This window comes from Lactuca serriola, chromosome 1 (genome assembly GCF_051521515.1).
Source record: "Lactuca serriola cultivar US96UC23 chromosome 1, Lser_US96UC23_V15, whole genome shotgun sequence".
NCBI lineage: Eukaryota > Viridiplantae > Streptophyta > Magnoliopsida > Asterales > Asteraceae > Lactuca > Lactuca serriola.
In genome coordinates, this window is record NC_136408.1 from 166,379,869 (window position 1) to 166,401,765 (window position 21,897).

The following is a 21,897-nucleotide window of genomic DNA, read 5'->3' on the forward strand; positions in this document are numbered from 1 at the left end:
AAAGTAGCAGGCTACTCGGCGAGTAGGCCTTGATGCAAAATAAGATCGTGTAATATCGCATGTCCTCGCCGAGTAGAGTTTGTGCACTCGTCGAGTAGTGAGTGTTTTTCCAAAATTGTTCTAGTTGTTGCATCTCTCGACTTTGGTGTTGAAATCGGAAATGTAAATTGACCCTCACTCGAATTCCTTCAGCAGCAACACTCCCTATGACCCTCGACCCTTACAGACTCAATCCTAAGGACAAGACTCCATAATTGCTTAAAAATCTCTCATTCCTTTGTTGACCCTCACTAGTTAGTATGCTTCCCTATCTTCAATCCCTGAAAAAAAAAAAACTAACAGTGACACTAATAATCCAACCACCATAAAACAAAATCCAAAGTGTTCAACAATTGTCTTAGAACAAAACATCATAAGCATAAAAAAAACAAATTCTTCAATCTTCATCATCCATTCTAGCTTCTCCTGCTCCACTTCCTCCCTCTCCATCTCTTCTTCGTATCCTCTCATCCCAATTCATGATATAGGGATAGTCGGGTCCAGGTCTCGGGGCAATTTGCATTTGTTGAAAGAGGTACTTGAAAGATTGATTAGTGTAGTTTACCCCTCGCCCAATATCATCCAAGTAGTGTCGGTACTCTACTTGGTTCCAACCATCATTATCCTCCACCGGAATAACCGGTGGATCCTCCCGCACCCGTTCGCTCCTTTGTCGGACCCGCCTTCCCGGCTCCTCGGCGACCGCCGGCTCATCTTCATGTGGAATAGTGAAGGAATCACCAAACTTTTCAACTATTCGTGCCCTCCTATAAAGTGCAGTGTTGAATGGTGGAGGGTGGAGAACCGTTAGTGCTCGAGCTTGTGGCAAATCCAAGATCCCAAATGACTTGGCAAGTCGGGTAATAAACATGCCTCCATTTATCTTTGAATTTATCTTCTCTTTGACCGCCCCCTCAGCAAGAAATTTGGCAATGCAGTAAGGAAGGTTGCAACAAACGTCTGGAGTGATGATGCTCCACAAGTAGAAGACGTCAAGGGTGGGGACTTTGTCCCCATCCTTCCGCATGTTTATCGTACTAGCCACAAACCGGTGAATGAGTCGGTGGATCGGAGAACGAATGTGACCTTCTTGCGCGGTGGAGGGAATGTAGACTCGGTTGGCAATTGTGTTCCACCATGTAGACGCCACCACCTCCTTGGGAAGTTCTTTGTAACAATTTTCCAAGAAGGCTTCAAAATAGTCCGTCATCACCATGTTTTGGTCATAAACACCCAACCTCCATGTGAACTCCACCATGCTGCATTGTCGCAGCTCCCCACCCAAAGAGAAAGAGATTCTGTTAGGATTATAGAACTCACTACCACCTCGAAATGAGATGGTAGCAAAGAATTCCCAGCACAACTCAGCGTAAATCGGCTCTTGGATTTTAAATAACTGCAACCAACCATCACAAGTGATGTTGTCATATCCCAAATTGCAATCCTTTACCAAGTACGGGGTGAGTTCTTCTTCCAAACCAACATTTCCCATCCATCCCCAATCCACTGCATTTGGAAAGGTGAATTTCCTTCTACCTAAGTGCCTCCAGTCTGTTTAGAGCTCTTGTTTTTGATGATTTGGACGTAATTTGTTGCAAAGATAGCCATGGCATATCACCATGGCTTCCCCCTCGCGAAGATTGACCCCTTCTTGCCATGCTTCCTTTTTGCTTGAATAGTGAGAAATGAGTAGAAATTGAATAAATCTTGAAAGCAACTTGAAAGATGGCTGAGAGGATAGTGCACGGCGAGTAATCGGATGAAATGGTGAAAAAAAAAGTTTTTACATATTATATTTCACTTGTTTTAAACTGGCTACTCGCCGAGTAGAATGAGTCTACTCGCCGAGTAGAAGCGCTTTTGAATAACATCTGACTGAACCGAGCATCCACTCGCCGAGTACACGACTCTACTCGGCGAGTATATGTCATAGATTGAAAATTTTTGTTTATTTAGAAAAATTAGTGTATTAATTCATGTTTTTACACCATCCACCCCACACTCTAATCATGGCTTGTCCTCAAGCAGTTATTGGCATAAAAGTAGATGAAGAAGAATGAAAAAAAAATGTGAAAATAAAGAAAAGGAAAGAAAATGCAAACTTGATACTCGGGTTGCCTCCCGAGAAGCGCTTCTTTTTATGGAGTCGTTAGCTGGACTCCTCCCCTTCTACGTAGTTGCAATTCCACCCAGCAGCAACTCTTCCAATCCTTCATTCCGGGGGACTCCTTCTTCATAGTTTTTTACTCTATGACCATTGACTTTGAAAGGCGTGCCGTCTCTTGATAACAACTCTATAGCCCCATGTGGAAACACCGTCTTGACCAGAAAAGGACCATCCCACCTTGATTTGAGCTTGCCCGAGAAAAGTTTTAATCGTGAATTGAAAAGCAACACTTTTTGGCCTTCATGGATTTCTTTATTCTTGATCCTTTTATCATGCCATTTATTGGTCTTTTCTTTGTAAAGCCAAGAACTAGATTATGCATCATTCCTTAGCTCTTCAAGGGCATTCATTTGCATCAAACGGTTGCTCTTTAGTTCTTCCATGTCGAAGTTGCACCTTTTTAAAGCCTAATACGCCTTATGCTCGATCTCGACCGGTAAATGGCATTTCTTTCCATAAACTAACATATATGGTGTAGTACCAATAGGTGTTTTGAAAGCTGTACGAAAGGCCCATAATGCATCATCTAGCTTATCCGACCATTCCTTACGGTTACTTCCCACCGATTTTTCTAAAATTCGCTTCAAGGCTCGATTGGTCACTTCGGTTTGTCCACTAGTTTGTGGATGATATGATGTGGAGAACTTATGGGTAACCCATATTTTTTTATCACTTTTTCCAATTGATCATTGGCAAAATGTGTGCCTCGATCACTAATAAGGGCTTTCGGGACTCCAAATCGTGAAAATGGTTTCTTTAAAAATCGTACTACCACCCGTCCGTCATTTGTTGGTAATGCTTGTGCTTCTGCCCACTTAGATACGTAGTCCACCACCACTAGTATGTATTTGTTTCCTTTAGACATGGGAAATGGTCCCATGAAGTCAATTCCCCACACATCAAACACCTCGCATACTTGGATACTATGTTGTGGGATTTCATTTCGAGATGAAATGTTTACCACCCTTTGACAAGCATCACATTCTTTGACAAATTGGGTTGCATCTTTAAAAACTGTTGGCCAATAAAACCCAATGTCAAAGATCTTCTTCGCTGTGTAGTGTGCTCCATGATGTCCTCCCGTGGGCCCGCTATGACAATGCTCTAGTATTTTCCGGCTTTCCTTCCCGAATACGCATCTTCTTATGATTCCATCCGCACAGCTTCGGAAGAGGTATGGGTCATCCCAAAAGTAATATTTTATTTCAGCAAAAAATTTCTTCTTTTGTTGGCTGCTAAAGTCTTTTGGGATGTATTTTGTAGCTAAATAATTAGCTATGTCCGCGAACCATGGCTCTTCTCCCACTGTCACCATGATGTACTCGTCCGGGAAGTCGTCTCCTACTATATCTTCTTGCAATTGCGGGTAGGTTGTGAAAACTGCAATGGGCCTCACCTCACTAGAGATTGTGATTTAGATGAAAATGGAAACAAGAAGGCGCAAGCGTGTTACTCGAGTGGAGACCGATATGATGAAGATTGCCGCAAACAAAAGAAAGAGTGGCTTCCTTATGAAGAGTACAAGAAAGCCAAGGAGGAGAAGTATAGACAAAAACGGAGAGGGTTCTACCAAAAGGAGGAGTCGGTGCAAGAAAGGAAGCCAAGAGTTAGAACATATGTGAATACCACGTCCTATATCAAGCACCCAAGAGTTAGAATATGTTGAGTAATTAGACAATGTAGTGTAAATACGTGCATGGGTGGGTTTTACTTTCCCATCCTTTAAATCCTGCAAGTACTTAGGGCAATTTCGCTTCCAGTGTGCCTTTTCATGGCAATAAAAGCATTCAGCATCCTTGGGAAAGGCAGAAGGAGTGACAGAACCGCTCTTGGTCTTCGATGAGGAGCCTTCAAGAGACTTTCCCTTGGTACCCTTCGAAGGGTGCTTCCTCTTTTTCCCTTTGCCTTGCCCGATAGCTAAAACAGGGGTAGATGTTGGAGTAGAAGTAGGAGAGGTAACAACCACCTTGCCCTTAAGACCGGATTCAACGGTCTTCAAGAGTCCTTGAAGCTTGCTGAGGGTAACTTCCTCCTTGTTCATATGATATGTCATACGAAAATGGTCATAACAAGAAGGTAAGGAGTGCAAAATGATGTCAATTGCCAACTCCTCAGGGATGTTCACATTCAGCTTCAGCAAACGGTCCACATACCTTTGCATCTTTTGCATGTGGGTCGTGACGGAATCACCGTCCTTCATGCGGGTAGTTATTATGGAGGAGATTATTTCATACCACTACTAACGAGCACTCTGATGGTACCTTTCCATCATGTCCTGGTGCATCTCAAAAGGGTAGTAAGCTTCATATGACTTTTGGAGCTCAGCTGTCATCGTGGCCATCATGATACATGCCACCTTAGTAGCATCTCTCTCATGTGTCCTGAATTAAGCGATCTCCTCAGGATTAGCAGTAGACTCATCAAGTTCTTTTAACTCCTTATCGAGGACATATTCCTTGTCCTCATAACGAGTAACCATCCTGATGTTCCTAATCCAATCCATGAAGTTGGAACCATCAAAGATGACCCTCCCATAAAGATTCATGAGAGAGAAAGAACCAATTGGGTTAGAGCCTGAAGCATTAGTGTTGGAAGACATCTGAAAGAAGAAAGCAAGTTTAGATTAGATATATAGGATCCTTAATAAGACACCCAAATGTAATATTAAGGCTAGGACCCAATCACAATATATTATACTTAGAAGAGGGATGCTGTAATCTAAGTAATAATACATTTGAAAGGTAGGTGAATGACGATTCACCAATTTCCACCATGAAAACAAAATGAATTATTAGGTTTTAATTGGATTTGAAATTCCTAGATTCTTTTGAGATTCATTGAACTTTTCAATGGCATGTTTCAATCTCGATTGTGCCCTTCAAGTTTTGTGACTGGGATGCCGAGGATCATAAAACAAGGTGTGAATAACCATGCTAAGTCACTTGGTACCCTTAATATTATCACCTAATCAATGTGCCGGTTAACCACACACGCTCCATTGATCTATGACAAACATTAAGTCACCCTTCGTGATCCTTACTAGTCCAAGTTAGTGTGCCGGTTAACCACACACGCTCCACCAACGACTTGGTAAGGTACAAAGTGTGAATTCCATGGACTAGCACCATGTTCACATTTTTCCTAAAATAACTAAGATTGGGAATTAAAAAGGGTTTAGTTACTTTATAATAATCATTATACTTTTAATGAGGATTCAAAGTCATTGTCCTACCCGTTCGGCTAACGACCCTCCACCAGTCAAGCAACATGTGGGTGAGAATGGACACCCATTAAGTCACCATTTTATAGGCAACAACCTTATACCCACCTTATAGACCGGCTTCGTGAATGAGGCCTACTAACAGTAGAACGACTTATTCTTATACATATATATATAATAATTAACCATTAATATTATAAATAGTATAATGGTTGAATTTTAACTATTAAAACTCTAAGGGTTGGAGTTAAAGTTTATTAAAGTGTGTGAAACTTTACAAATTCCAAAACTTGAGGACAAGTTTTGTAACTATCCAAAACTTTTCATTCCATAACTTATGAATTAAAGGTTCATAAAAATGAAGACTCTTCACTTTCATGTAACTTATGTGTTTAAATGTGTGTGTTAAAGAAAGTGACCTTTGGATATCCATAACTTGAGGACAAATTATGGATTCCATTAAAACACATAAATGATCAAGAATTAATTCTAAACAATTCAGCAAATAATTCCTATCATCTTCTAAATTCATAAGAACATGAACATGATCATCAAAATTTCAAGAACTATATGAACACATAAAAAACATGGAATTTTGATATATGTTATTGTAAATGGATTAGAACAACCATTACACCAACTAAAACAAGTTTTAAAACACCAAAACAGTTTAGGGTAATGTTTCTAGTCCATTTCCAGCAGCAAAAGTCGAAAATCTGCACTCTGTCGCTCCTACTCGTCGAGTGCATGAACCTACTTGACGAGTAGGTTGAAGATACACATGGACTCGGCGAGTCCCCCCCATGGACTCGGCGAGTTCATCAGTCAGACAACAAGTTTTTCGACTTTTTCAACTATTTTGCATCAAGTATCAAACAAGCAAGCCTAGGCTCTGATACCACTGTTCGGTTTTGAGCAATCTAACACTTCCTAAGTGTGCATGCAACCCTAATAAACCTTGGATCTATGTTTGTCTAAATACATGCAAAATAATAATTTTCCAAGGTTTATAACCTATCTAACATGGCATGGGGAACATTTCAACATAAAAGAGTTAGAAGAGATTACATACCTTTTTGATGAGTTCGGTTCTTAAGGAGTTTGAGGGCCAAACACCAATAGTTTGAATGCCTCAAATGGAATCACAAAACACCACAAACTCTTGGAAAACTTTGAGAGAGTATACACACTTGTATATTTCGGCCACACACAAGCTCACACACACTAGTTCACTAGTTGCCATTTCATGCTCCATAAGCATGCTTATATAGTGTGCATGGTTAGGGTGAAACCCTAATAACCCATGACCTTTCCTTTCCAAGGATCCATGGGTTAAAGGCTCCATGGATCATCCATGGACTTCCATCCAAGCCTAGCCCATTAACAAATGAGTGTTAGCCCACACCATATAAAACCAATAGCCCATAATCTAATTGGTCTTCCTTTTAATTAATTCATAATTAATTTAAGACTAAGACTAATTAAATAACATAACTTCATATTAATATATTACAACTTATAATATATTAATAAACATATGTGTATAACTCTCATAAAATTATCCATAAATAGTTTGGATGAGATGCAACCCAAATGGACCATGCCAGTCGGGTCAAGTATATACCAAATAAGTTATGGACTTAGACACCTTATCCAACAGCGTTTAGAGAATTCTTCAATCAATTCTTTGATCACCGGGGGTGACATCTTTGTGAGCAGGCCTTGCGAGTCTAGTAACTGCCTGGTTGTGACAATGACTCCATCATAGAAGATGGACACTTCTTGCTGGCTGTTGAGGTCATGGTGTGGGCAGTTTCTTAGTAAGCTCTTAGACGTTTCCCAAGCTTCATATAGAGACTCTCCAGCTTGTTGTTCAAAGTTAGCAATGGCCTTCTTCAACTTGGCTATCTTGGAAGGTGGGCAGAAGTGATCAATGAATTCTTTTTTCATCTTGGCCCAAGTGGTGACTGATCCGGGGGGAAGCGATTTAAGCCAGTCTTTTGCAGCACCCTTGAACGTCACTGGAAGCATAGGAAGTAGCTGAGTCTCGCGGGGCACATTTGGAACATTGAAGTAATCAGCTACATCATTGACTTCATCCAAGTGTTTGTAGGCATCTTCATGGTCTTTTCCATAAAAAGGTATTTCCTTAAGTAAAGCTAAGATATGACCCTTTAGCTCGAAGGTAGCAGTCGCGGGAATTGCGGGTTGCACAAGTCCCGGACCAATGTCGTCTTGCATCCTCTTCTTCCATTCTCCCATGGGGATTTCATCAATGTTAGCCATTGTGACAGCTAACTCTTCCTCGGATTCGGTTTCATGCTCGTATGTCGGGTCCTCTTCTTCTTCGGTCTCGTACTCGATATCTTCCTTAGCCGGTTCGTCGATTACTAAGGAAGCGCTGGATGCTCCTGATTTGCTGCTCTTCTTTTTCCTAAAAACAGTCTTCAAATTGGACAAGGGTGATTTCTTTGGTGTACTTGAACTATCCACGTCCTTTCCCTTGTTTCTTTTCAATGCGGTTTCGGGATCTTCAAACGGGGGTACCAGCGGGGCGTTTGATCCTCTGGTCATGAAAGTCCTGAAATAAACAGAATAAAAGCGTAAAAAGAACAAAAAAAAATGTACTAAAAAATTAAAATTTACTGCTAAATAAACTACTACTCGCCGAGTAGGTGCGATTGCACTCGGCGAGTATCAGTGATATTTTGAAAAAAATTCTAAATTTAATACTAAACTAAAACAGATGCTAAAACCTAATTACTAATTACTAAATTGCAATAAATGAACTCTGTGCAAGTAAACTCACACAAAGGATCGAAAAAATTAGGAATTAGATTAATTATTTAGAACCGTTCCCCGGCAACGGCGCCAAAAACTTGATGTGTGTGAAATGCACTTGTTTTATCCCTACTTTTAATTAATAAATTTAACACACAAAGTCAGTGAACCTGTCTTTTAGTGGTATAGATTAGGAAGTAAGGTGTCGAACTCAGGGAACGGGAAATTAAACTAATAACTAATTTTAACTAAAACAAATAATAAAAGTAAAAGGGGTTTCTTCTAGTTTTGCAAGACTAGAAACTTAGGCACACTAAATTAACTAAATAACTAAAGCAACAACTATTCACCAAGTTTGATAAAGATGTTTCTATTTAGGTTCAACCAATTCACTCCTATGGTTATTTGTATTTATGATAGATTAATTGCTATTGGTTACCAATTATAATGGTTAGGTTCATGTTCATTACTCCTAACCCTTAGACAATTAACTAATTTAAGCGGTGATCAAGTGTTTAAACTAATTAATTCCCTAGATTAATGGTTTGGATTAAATACAATTTGTAATGGTCAATTAAGTTATTAATTCAATTAACCTCTTGTTTGATGGTTTCTCAAACAAGCTCACACATTAATCTTCCTATTGTCTTATTAATCTTAGTTTCATAATCATTACTTCTAAGCATACGGTTTAGTGTTCACATAGACATATGAGGTTAACAACTAAGAGATGTTCATACAGCCTAATTGTCTTCCAATTAACAGAAAATAGTAGTGATTAATGCATAAGGTTCTTTAACAAACTTAATTTAATAAATCACCAATAAACAATCAAACAAAAACTAATAATTAAACCATAGGAGTTCCTTGGTATTCCCCAAACAGAAACAAAAACGAATTTAGTTCATAGTTGCAGTAGAAACAAACATAAAAACAAGGTTTTCTAGATCAAACATATTCAATTCTTAAATCTAAGTGGTAGGATTAACCTAATTGCTTGAATTCTTCAAAAGATTGAAGCTTAGGGTTCCTCAGCGTCCTCTAGGGCTCTTAATCGCAGCTTGACCTTCAAAAATCGCCAGGAATGTTGTCCCATTGGATAAAGATTCGGTTTTTATAGATATCTTAAAACAGGGTGTACTCGGCGAGTAGCAGGACCAACTCGCCGAGTAGGTGCATAGTTATCCGTCTTGAATCAGGAATCGTAGCTATCTTCTGGAACATCCTCGTGTACTCGCCGAGTAGAGTCGTCTACTCGCCGAGTAGGTGGTCTTTTGTCTCTTATTTTCATTCTTTGATCTTCAATTGCTTCTCCTTGCTTCCTTTTACTTCCAAGCATATCTTCTGGACTGAAAACAAAATTCAAAACATTTTAAGTACCTTTTGTCCACATTATTCATATAATTAATTAAAAATGATTAAGAATTTGTACTAAATAATTAACTAATTATGCACATATCACAAATCTACTTGACATAACTCCTTAATTAGCTAAAGCATTAATGTCAAGCTAGTGCCATAGGGCCTTATTGACATAAGTAGATGTGTTTGACTGGAATTTAGTATTTAGATATTGGAACAATACAAGCAACATATATTTTAATGTGTTGAGATATTGGGTATGAGTCTTTCATTAAATAATTGTTGTGTTCTATATTAGCATGTTTAAATCCTTGAATAACTAGGTTTATCTAAATGTTCATAGTCATTCATAGTTGCAGGGGAATCTTTGATGTAAGACTAATATGAGTGGATTGGTTGATTCTCATGGAGATGAGAATAGCGAGATTTGCTACCAAGTTCATAGTTACTTGATTCGGAGAATAAGTATTGGACTTAACCCACATCAAAATCACTTTATGGATCATAGACACGGGTGATGTTTTGATCAAGCTCGTATGTTTTTATTCTTAGACCTGAGATAAATATTTGGGGCTTGAAGTGTAGGAATTGTTGTGCTTTGACATGGTTTAACAATGTTTAGTAAAAGGCAGTCATAAGGGCTATCGTTAGATATGATATAAACTACATTGATAGTCGTATGTAATCAAGATGAGATATGTTCCTCTTACTTGTTTAGAGTTAGACATCTAAGGCTTACTAAAAGTTGAACACTAAATGAGATTGACCGCAATTCGTATCTCATGTTCAACATGATAGATGAGACACCTTTAATAATAAGTGTAACTTAGAGCTCCTGGAATTTGTTGCTAATGAGATAACACGCTTCATCTGTAATTAGGGGTAGTAGCCCGTTATTAGATGTCAACTACTGTCTATGTCAATTTGTAATGAATCTTGTGCAAGTGGGAAATTGCTGAATCTATATATCCAAGAATAGTTATCGAGTGTCACTGATAATAAAATAGGATCCTATAGGGTCACACCTTTATCAAGTTGGCACATTTGTTTTTTATTATTAACTAGATGGAATTAGCTATGCCTTTGGTGGTGGGTTTCTTTTTGTTTTGGTTATTTGAGGGTGTAGTAAATGAGAGTTATCATGTGGCTATAAAAAGAGTAGAACCCGCAAAAAATAATTAGAAATAAAAAAACTAATCTGAATAATTTGAGTAAACTTCTCACTTTCATTTTTGTCAACTTTGGATTTTGTTTTCTTATTTGGACATCAAATTACGAATTAACACGCTTTATGCAATAAAGTAGTTAAAGTACATAACTATTAGAGTTTACCTATCTAGTTCTTCCACTCCTTCAAATATATATATATATATATATATATATATATATATATATATATATATATATATATATATATATATATATATATATATATATATATATATATATATATATATACATTTAAAAAAAATTAATGGTGGATTGGATTATGAAATTATAAAAGATACATTCACTAGATTTTGTGCTTCTCTTCCTTGTCTTGCATTAGAGATGGCCTACAACAATAAAAGAATCGGAATTTGTCAAAGGAATTACAATATGTTTGGTTCGTATTTTTTTTTTTTTTTTTTGTAAATACACAATTGAACTTTTTGTTTTTATTTAATGCAAATTATCAAAAAGAAGAAACATTATATTTTGATAACTTTTGCGATTTGACCAGTAATACTTTTTTTTTTTCAATCATAACAGAAAAGTTTCATATATTTTTCCAAAATAACCGCTTTGACTTGTTATATAATTTTTTAAAGTATATAGTAAGGGTGTTTTGGTCTTTCACAAAAAAAGGCAGGATGTAATTGAATTCTTACTATCCTCCCATGGAAGTAATGAAATCCATCAAACAAAAAAACTGAATAATTTTATATCCGTTATTAGTTATGAATATATGGGCTTATTAAGAGAAAAAAAAAAGATTATTTTTATACCATTTGGGCAGTAACAATTGTTATGATAGCTGACAAGTTTATGAATTGGAGTTTAGGAGCCTCAAACACTGCTGACTGCTCAGTCACCTGGATCAGATAAATAAAAATAAAAGATTTATTTTTCTTTTTAACATAAATAAAATGTATTTAAGATATTTCATCAATATTGTGGGAAGGAAATTACAATATTGCCCTCGGCGCCTTCTTCTCTAGCAAGGTCTTGTAAAAACCAAGTACCACTTCCATTGTCCTCAACATTATCTTTCAATTCTAATAGTTCAAATATTAGGCATTCATCACGTGCAGGATCCACAAACACCACCTGAACAAATAAATATCCAATAACAAATCAGAAAATAATAATTAGATGCACAATTTATCAATCAATTTGGGATTAAACTGAAGTTGGAAACCATTGTGTACTTATAACAACACGGAAGAAAGAAACAAAGCTGATGATCAAGAGTTTCACGACTATTGCTCACATCCTACAATTGAAATTTTGAACTTTCTTATAGAGTGAAGAATGTATATTAAACAAACAGAGACTTGACATGTAAATTACAAAACTAACCTCCAACCTAAGTGGGAAACTAGTGGAAACTGCTACACCAAATATTGGTATTTCTAGGAGCTGAAATATTATCCAACATGGATAATTAAGAATCAGATAATTTGTTGTAATAATCATTTCGAATAGTTATATTTAACAATCACTTACATATTAGGATATAAAGAATTAGGAAGTAGGATAAAAATAAGGTAAACTAAACTACCACTTAAAAATTAGGATAAAACCATAAAATTAATTTTAGGTGTATCAATCACCCCATCCTGAAATGCAATTGAAATAAAAAGAGGAATTTAAGGAATTGGTAACTTTAATCTTTTTCAAAATGTTTACCAAAAAATCATGAGAAGATGTTTCAAGTGCTGATATATTGATATCACATTGAAACTTCTTACGATTTTTAAGGAAAAAAGGAGAAACAAAAAATTAGAGAAAACATGGATATAGATGGAGCACCTGAGTTGGGATGAATCAGATGAAGTCAATAAGCATGGACCTTTAAGAACTATGAGACTCTAGACAATTCCAAGAAACGAAACATCACTTTAAGTTTGATGGATAATTTATAGTATGGACTGATTCCCATTCTCTAAATAATTGCAAGTGCTTGAAATTATGCAAAGAAAAGGTCAGGTTAAGCTAGTAGATGAAGAGGAACCTTGGATGGATGAACATTGATTAATATCAAAGATTCAAAAAACAAATTAATATCTATATCGTAGGATATGAGTAACGTACAGAAAGGGCATCTGAGACTTGTTCTAGATGTTTTTGTCAAGTTTCAGATAGTATTTTACATATGTTTCTTTGTCACATACATCAGGTCTGAGAAAGAAAACCCCTAACATATAAAATTGACAAAAGAAAAGATAAAGAGTTCAAACATCTTACACAAAGGAAGAAACACTGAGACAGAGAATGTTTTGAATCAATTGGAAAAATAGAGAATCGGATTCAGGCCTTCCACCACCAAAGACGTCACACTACCTGCATTAACTTTGCAATTTAAGAAAGTCAAATTGAGTGTGGAGTTTTTCAACAAAATGAATATATATATAGCTTTAATGCATAACACTTGAAACACCATTCAGAATAGTAATTTGCCTTTGATGAATCCAGTTGTCGAACCTCCATTGCTAATCGACGAGCCTACAAACTTTTGTTAGTTATATATATGAGCATCTGCCTTGATGATTGTAGCCTTGTTGTTAAACAGACAAATCAATTTGAAATTCGAAAAAGGTGTGGAGAAGAAAGTCGAAGTCGTATACTAAAACAACTGAAAATATAAAACATCAAGTGGATTGTACCTAAATCAATCGCTCGTCTCCTTGAACGGACTTTGGTAGCTATCTCCGAAACACCCCCAAATCGGAAACAATAGATGCTCTGGACTCCTTCAACAGACCTACCTTGCAGCGCTTCACCGTCGGCAACCCACCACGCATTTAGGGTGTCATTTTTGGGAGAGAGAGGTGAAGGCGGTGGTGTGTTTAGTATGACGGGGGAAAGATTTGATATGTTGTTGGATGTAACTTGGGACTGGTCGCCGACTGCTGCTCCTTTGTCATTCGTCGATCACCAGCAACAGCTCGAACGTTAGTCACCGACGGAGAGAGCTGGTGTGGGAAAGAATTGAGAAAAGGAAGCGGATAAAGGTATAGAAGATACATGTACACCCTGCTCCTGAGTTCATTAACGGAAAGAAAAGAAAAGAAAGGAAGAACAAGGAGGGAAAAGAAAAGAAAGGGAACGGAAAGGATAAAGTATTCCATGCTCCCGAGTTCAAAAGAAAGGAAAAGAAAGTATTCATTTTAGGTGCTCCCGAGTTGAAAGGAAAGGAAAAGAAAAAAAAAGACAATTATACCCTTCATGTTATTAAGTAAATATTTTAAGCATTTACAACCCCACATCCATTCTAACACCCCCCCCCCCCGCCCCCACCCCCCAACCCCCCCCCCCAAAAAAAAAAAAAAAAACAACTCTCCCCTCCTCCCCGTCTAGTTAAAACATTAACAAAACCTTTTTTGAAAAAGGAAAACTGCATGTTATTCAAAACCGCATGTTATTCAATTGTTTTCAAGATGCAAAACAAAAACCACAAAAAACTTTAAAAAAAAAAAAACCAAAATCATAAACGCATAAGATCAATCCAGTAACAATCACCCAATGTTATTCAATCACGTGCACCCATCATATCTTTGAGGACACCCATCCGTATCTGAAGGGGACAACTGAACAATGTCCTAGCCTTTGCTTGATTTGCTGCCAAAAAATTTTGAGCCCTCGGTAATTCATGGGGTTCCAAACCCACCAACTCCAATTCTCTATAAATTTCGTCCCCTGTATACTCCCGAGGATAAGCTCTATCAAATATTACATTACCCTCCCTGATAGCACAAGCCACATTATCAACCGATTTCATTATCTTTGAGTTAAAATCTTCTTCTTCTTCTTCTTCTTCTTCAAATTTCCTCTTTTTACTCTTACACTTCTTTGCACCTGAAGACTGCCCTTGTGAAAACGGAGTTGGAATAACACCCTGAATGTCATCATCAAGATCAACATATTCGTTCTCCAAATGAATTTCATTGTTAGCTAACAAGTCGTCAACTTCTTTAATTGTTTCAACTTGAATTTTTACATTTTTATTTAATCGGTCATTTCTTTCTTTCGCCGTTTCAGCATGTGCACCAGATGCCCTATCCCTTGCAAATAATATCAACATATCATCGAAGTTTGCAATCTTTTTTGTCCTTAACAACGCAGCCTCAGGTTTTGACTGTTTAACAACACAAAAATAATTAATATTGCAAACGATAACATAAAATATTTAAAAAAATAACATATACATAAAAGGAACACTTACATTTATTAAATTATCCCATACTTCTTCCTCTGCTTCTATTAGTTGAGTAGTTGAATTCCAGGCGAACCCTCTCAATGAAATTCCCCTAAACAAATCGTACCATTGCGAAAAATATTTTTTTAAGGTTTTGTAGCGATTCTTCAAATGACTTTTGGTAATATCCATTTGATGCTCTGTGTTCAACTCCTCAACCATTTGAGCATATGCAGTTGGTGTGAAACTACCATTCACCCTATTTCCTATCTCTTGTTGTTTAATCATCGCTTTGATGTACGCATAATTCATCTTATCTGACCATTTAACTTGTTCCTTTTCACTACCACTAGCTTCCTGTTTGCTCATGATGACTTTGCACATAGGAATAAAAATTAAAGAATCATACATTGTTAGACCACAATACGAAGCATAATACTCATGAAAGATATGAAGGGTAAAACACATAATTAATCTCAAAAACCAATCCTCAATAAAATGTGAAATTGAAAACAAAATGCATCAATAAGAAACTAGTTTTACATATTAATTTAATTGTTTGAATGTGCCAAATAATTTGGCCCATTTCATTTGCAATTGAATTCCTTAGTTGATCTGCCCTACTATTATTCTCATCTGTTTCTGTTGAATTACGACGATCTTGCTCTTGTGGTTCGTTTAAGATCTCCTGCATCACCTCATCTTCAAGATTTATGCCGTGGTCTTCATCTAGTAAAAAGTTGTGTAGAATACAACATGCCAAAAATATGGCAGATTGTGTTTCACAAGAGTAAAATGGTTTCGTTGTACTTCGAATGATAGGAAACCTTCATTTAAGGACACCAAAAGCTCGCTCAATGGCGTTACATAACGAAGCATGACGAAGATTAAACAACTCTTTAGAATTTTGTGGACCACGCGTGGAGTACTCTTTTAAATGATATCTAACACCTCTATATGGCGCCATTAGTTTATTCGTATGAGGCAAACCCCCTTCTACTAAACAATATATACCTATAAAGAGCTTAATCAATATTATTGAAAAATATTAGATATTGAAATTACATTGGTTTAATAAATTACCTGATGGAATTAGTAGTTTATCATCTCTAGTAAATGCGTTCTTTATTATTCTTGAGTCTGATGCAGTACCCTCCCAACCCGTTAACACATACGTAAACTTCAAATCAAATGTGCAAGTAGCTAATACATTTATTGTTGGGTAACCCTTACGACCACGGTATCTAGGGGCATCTCTGTTAGGCACATGGACACGAACATGTGTTCCATCTATTGCCCCTATACAATCCTTGAAAAAAGGATAAAATCTCCTATTTTCTTGAATTTCTCTCAGGACAACATCACCTGTAGGTTGCTGAATATAAAGACCTTCTATTGCTATCATCGATCGTAATACTCTATGGAAGCACCTACTCGTTGTTGATCTAGAGCGACGATACATCCACAAGGTAAACCGAGTTCGCAAATCATTACTTACAATATGCAAAAATCTAGCAACATGTTCCTCAATGGACACGCGTTGCGTACGTCGTAGACCACCTACAGTTTGTAAGATTTCACACAATCTCCTAAAAGCATTTTCACTCATACGAATAAGGTCACGACATTGACCACCTTCTAAAAGATTGTGTAGCAACTCTTCCCGTACAACTTGTCTTTCTAAAATAACTTTTCTAGTGGGTAACCTAACCCGCTTTTTGTTGGCCATATTACGTTGTGTAATAAAAGTCAACAACAAGCAAATCAAGTTAACGACTTGCAATTGTCGGGCTCTTAAAGCATGAGCAGGGTTGAGTACCGGAGTATCCATAAGGACTAAATATGAACTAATCCCTTTTTCTGATACATGATCAAATAGTTTGAGTTAAATTTAAACAACATTGATAAAAATAACATGTAATTATAAAGAGTTGACTTATTAATTATAATTAATAATCTTTTTTTTGTTATAAAAGTTAAATGTAATCTAGGGGCAAAACAGTCATTTTGATAAAAATAACATGTAATTAGCTTCAAAAAAATAACATGTAATTAGCTTCAAAAAACAATTTTTCTTTCTTTTCTAAAACGAGAATCTCTATATGCTAATAATCTTGAAAATTTCACTTTTTCATCTCTGTGTGAAGATAAAAAAATGCAACCTGTGGCAGCACATTGCTTGTGAAATCTGTAGACTTGGACATGCAGATCCATAAGTTTACTCCATAAAATTTTATATTTTTTTCATAAAATCCATGTAATATATACAAACTATATAATTCATCTTCTGTTTAAAACTTTGTTTAATTTTTTAAAAACTTTATATGTAGATTCTGGGTAACCATGGGACATCCTTTATATCCTGTGAAACTGAGTATTGCAAATGTCCCTACAGATGGGTTAGTTTATAACCTATTAACTCTATATTATCTTTAAGCAGTTTGAACATTTCAAGTTAAGGGTATTAGCTATTACAGGTAAAATTCTCTGCTATTATAAACAAAAGATGGACAAAATATTACAATTTTTAGGAGGGACAAAATATTACAATTTTTTGTCCCATTGATAAAAAAAAAATTTGTAAGCAATTTGATGGGATTAATTAGTGCTATAATACAACACAGATACACAGTCTAACCAAAAAAAATGGTAGAAGTCATAACAGAAGCACAATCCGTAACACAAATAAGAAGAAATTGGGCAACAAACATAAGGCAGAAGCCTAATCAGGTAGAATACAGAAGGATATCAAAAAAAAAAACAGTTGAAGAAGAAATTGGGTACCTGGTGTTTGTAACAGAGAAGAAGACGAGGCGGAAGCTAATCGATTTGTAGAATCAGTGAGCATATCTTTTTATTGTTAGGCTAAAGGGTATTTTCGTCATAATCTACCTTTTTATCTTCCAGCCGTTTTCTTTCTCTCCAATTCCGCCCATTTTGGGAGGAAAGTTTGGAACGATACAAATCCTCCTAAATCTGCTCTCTTCATCTCTTCTCTTCAAAAAAAAAAATACTAGGGAGCACCCAAACTTCTCTTCTTTCCTTCCAAATCCTCTAAATTCCGTTCTCTTCTTTCATTAAGTGATACTGAGGAGCAGGGTGGTAATGGCGGTGAAGGATTGTGATTGGAGAAGAAAGCGGAAGAGAGAAAATAAGAACAAAAAAGAAGAATGAAAGAAGGAAATCGTAATAGTGGCGTTAGAATGAAAAGAAGAAGTTCCGTGGCAAAAGAATCAATCGTGTTTGATTTAAAAACCATAATATATATATATATATATATATATATATATATATATATATATATATATATATATATATATAGGAGTATGATCAAATGAGAACACCAAAAAGGTTGAGAACGCGAGAACAAAGTATATTGTAATTCCATTTATTCATTTGTGCAGAAATGATAAATTTTTACGTCTTTAAGTTCAATTGAAGAGAAAAAGTATATTCATGTTGATTGCGCGTAAAAAATTATCATTTCTTCACAAATGAATACATGAAATCACAACTGAATATACATGTTCTCGCGTTTTCAACCTTTTGGGTGTTCTAATTTGATCTTTTCCGTATATATATATATATATATATATATATATATATATATATATATATATATATATATATATATATATATATATATATACATATATATATGGTTCAATTGAGAAAAAAAAAGGTTGAGAATGGGGGAATCATTCTCAGCCAATCATTTATTTTTGCCGCAAAAGCCTTCAACGTAATGGCAGAAATGGGAAAGGAATGCACATGTGTTTTCCAACAAAACATATTTCCTTAAACTATGCTAATCATTATCTTAATATATAGAAAAACATAGTTTTTTTCGTTTTTTTTTATTTTTAGAAGCTATTTTTATAAAAAAAAAATGATTTTAAATATACCAAAATTCATGATTTTTTATTGTCTACAAATAGACATCCATATTGATATAGTTTTAAGATAAAATAAAAAATTTATTTTTTTTTATATTTTCAGCTTTCGTTATTCATAAGTGAATAAAAATGCATCAGGTTTATTATAGTACATTCATTATTCAATTATGAGTAAAAAGTAAGATTTTTTTTTTTGTTTTTACAATTTAAGTATCATTCATATATGAATATAGCATATAATAAACATAGTATATTCGCATTTTAATATTGGACAATGCATTCAATTTAAGTATCATAGTATATTCACTTGTGAATATTAGATGATATATTCACTTATGAATATTACACAGTATATTCACATATGAATATTACAAGGTATATTCACTTGTGAATATATTCACTTATGAATATTTGAAGGTATTTTGACAAATATATAATTTTTATATGTTGTTCACATATGAATAACATACAGACTTGCATATTTGTTAATAATCATATACTGATTCAGGTGAGAAAACATATTCAGATGTGAATATAACGTGGTAATTTAGTTTATGCATTTCATCAAACAGTTGGAGTGCATACAAGTTAACTATTTTAAAAATGTTAAAAACATCAAGTTATCAATTCCAAATCATTATATACTTCCGCTTTCGACTTCAGATGCGACATCCTATGTCTGATCGATTTCTGATTTTGATTTTAATTTCCGAAAATCCGATTTGGAACCTGTGAGTACCGATTCTGAGTCCTTCAATGTCGACTGTAACTGCGAGTCCAGAACTCCGATTCCAATTTCATAAACAACGAATAAATTCCGATTTAGTTGAAGAAATCTGGATGATTATTAAAGGTTGGTGGAAAAATTTTGATGATGAACGAATTGTTATCGAATTCTCTATAGTTACGTATTTGAGACTGAAGGTTATTAACATGTTTACAAGTTTGCCACCGTGTCTTTTTATGCTTAGATTAAATGAGTGGCTGAGAATGATTCCCCCATTCTCAACCACTTTTATTTTCTCAATTGAACCCACCTATATATATATATATATATATATATATATATATATATATATATATATATATACACACACACACAAAAGGATTGGCCTACATTTATTCATACAATAACATAATAATTATTTTAAATACCTGAACATAGCTCTCTCTCTCTCTCTCTATATATATATATATATATATATATATATATATATATATATATATATATATATAGAGAGAGAGAGAGAGAGAGATCTAGGTTCAAGTATTTAAAATAATTATTATGTTATTGTATGAATAAATGTAGGCCAATCATTTCAAAAGGGTAAATATGTAATCATACATTTAATTAATTATGGTAAATATATAAATCAACTAATATCCCTTTAATTTAGAAATATCAGTTCTAAAACCCAATTTCTAGTATATATCCTCACGTCCGCCTCTTCCCTCTTCTCTTTTATTCATCGTCGCCCCCAACCTTTTCCCTCCCATCTCCCTCTCGTACACACTCCACTTTCGGGCGACCAAGCACACATACGATGACATATTTTGGAATACCCATCCAAAGACGAGCAGAAACACTCGTACTCAAGTGAAACACAACGCGACAGCCAATATCTTTCTTCTTCCGATTGCTCGCTTCCACAGTTACCATCGGTGGTCTTTGTCTTCGAATCTCGTTGAAGCGGCGATGGAGGTTGGGCACCGGTAGTTCACAACACCCATATAAACATGGTGGTGACTAAGCGGTTCACGGCAGTTAGCCACCACGAAAGGGGATGGTGGCGTGACAACCCTAGACTTCTTGCATCCGACTAGCTCGCCCTCTTTCAGACATAGGAGGGGGTGGCTCCGACGATTTTCGACTCTAGTGACGGATAGGAGGTGGCGGGTGAAGGATGGGGTATAAGCGGCGGCTGTAGCACCCTCCTAAGGTTAGGGTTCTTATTGCGGCGGTTGTAGCAACGTCTCATCCGAAATTGAAAGTTGCTTTGATGCACACCAAGCGCTTGCTAAAATGCTTCAATTGATGCACACCAAGCACTCTCTAAAATTTGAGCGACACCACTTAGCAACATTATTCTTTTAGAATGTATTAGTGCTTTGTTAGATTTTGATGTTTTTTTTCCATATTTGAAAGTTTTTTTAGTTTTATTCTTTAACAATAAATTGAATTCTTAGCAATTGTTACATGTATTCTATAAGAATTAATGTAATTTTTGTTTTAATTCTTCAATTGATGGTTCGAGAATTTTGTTATTCTACAAAAAAAATTTAAAGTCATGATCAAGTAATATGTTCAAGAATATTTTTATTATTTTATGGTTCAAGAATATTTTTATTTTTGAACATAGTCAAACATATTCTGTCAGAATTTCCAAATTAAAAACTTATAATTCGTAAAAACGGATTTTTTAAATTAATAGAATCTTTGATCCCTTAAAATATGCAAATTTCCATTATTAAATCTATGTTAATTGACTAAAATACCCTTCTTGTTAAATTAGATGGCCCACAAACTGCACAAACTGCCTGCACCGCACCAAACCACACCGCATAATGCGGTTTAGAATTTTGTGGTGCGGTTTGCGCTTCGTCATTTTATCAAACCGCACCATGCGGTGTGGTTTACGGTTTGTATTTATAAAATCGCGGTTCAAACCGCACCGCACCGCATGTTATATATATATATATATATATATATATATATATATATATATATATATATATATATATATATATATATATATATATATATATATATATATATATATATATATACTTTTTTTTTCTTTACTTTTTTATAACTTCAAATCACGATTTAGAAACGATGTATTTAAATATATTTCTTACAATAATCAAATATCTATAACGTAACATTAAATCATTATTAGATCAAGATCTCACAGTTTACAAGAATATAGCAACTATAACGGCAATATAAAACAATAACAATGATACCTACAAAACTATAGTAGCATCAATCACAATTTATTAAAAACGATTTAACGTGAAAATTGTATTT

The 21,897-nt window shown here is 35.2% G+C and overlaps 2 protein-coding genes, 1 long non-coding RNA gene and 1 other non-coding gene across 4 annotated transcripts; 1 reads left to right on the top strand and 3 right to left on the bottom strand.

The window, feature by feature from the left end:
- The first annotated feature begins 7,221 nt into the window (after positions 1-7,221).
- On the top strand, positions 7,222-7,328 carry LOC145080740 (small nucleolar RNA R71). The gene has a single exon (XR_013695327.1). It is a non-coding gene; the product is annotated as a small nucleolar RNA R71 (small nucleolar RNA).
- A 3,698-nt stretch (positions 7,329-11,026) lies between these two features.
- LOC145072104 (uncharacterized) lies at positions 11,027-13,862 on the bottom strand. The gene is made up of 6 exons (XR_013690924.1): positions 13,020-13,862; positions 12,585-12,641; positions 12,132-12,191; positions 11,742-12,045; positions 11,558-11,644; positions 11,027-11,125 (listed from the first exon to the last, which is right to left on the bottom strand). It is a non-coding gene; the product is annotated as an uncharacterized LOC145072104 (long non-coding RNA).
- A 442-nt stretch (positions 13,863-14,304) lies between these two features.
- LOC145072108 (uncharacterized protein At2g29880-like) lies at positions 14,305-15,339 on the bottom strand. Its single transcript, XM_079018494.1, has 2 exons — positions 14,998-15,339; positions 14,305-14,910 (listed from the first exon to the last, which is right to left on the bottom strand). Exons 1-2 carry the CDS (start codon positions 15,337-15,339, stop codon positions 14,305-14,307), a joined length of 948 nt encoding a protein of 315 aa, XP_078874620.1.
- A 121-nt stretch (positions 15,340-15,460) lies between these two features.
- Positions 15,461-16,699, bottom strand: LOC145063800 (uncharacterized). Its single transcript, XM_079011386.1, has 3 exons — positions 16,054-16,699; positions 15,814-15,984; positions 15,461-15,699 (listed from the first exon to the last, which is right to left on the bottom strand). The coding sequence occupies exons 1-3, from the start codon at positions 16,697-16,699 to the stop codon at positions 15,461-15,463; spliced, it is 1,056 nt and encodes a 351-aa protein (XP_078867512.1).
- Positions 16,700-21,897: the final 5,198 nt, after the last annotated feature.

Bases quoted from the DNA above. Each gene is read 5' to 3' on its own strand.
- LOC145072108 (XM_079018494.1), bottom strand. From the start codon at position 15,339: ATGAGCAAACAGGAAGCTAGTGGTAGTGAAAAGGAACAAGTTAAATGG. The intron at 14,911-14,997 runs GTAAGTGTTCCT...GTTGTTAAACAG, and splicing joins TATGGGATAATTTAATAAAT to TCAAAACCTGAGGCTGCGTT.
- LOC145063800 (XM_079011386.1), bottom strand. From the start codon at position 16,699: ATGGCCAACAAAAAGCGGGTTAGGTTACCCACTAGAAAAGTTATTTTA. The intron at 15,985-16,053 runs GTAATTTATTAA...AGCTCTTTATAG, and splicing joins TAAACTACTAATTCCATCAG to GTATATATTGTTTAGTAGAA. The intron at 15,700-15,813 runs GTGTCCTTAAAT...ACTTTTTACTAG, and splicing joins CGCCATTGAGCGAGCTTTTG to ATGAAGACCACGGCATAAAT.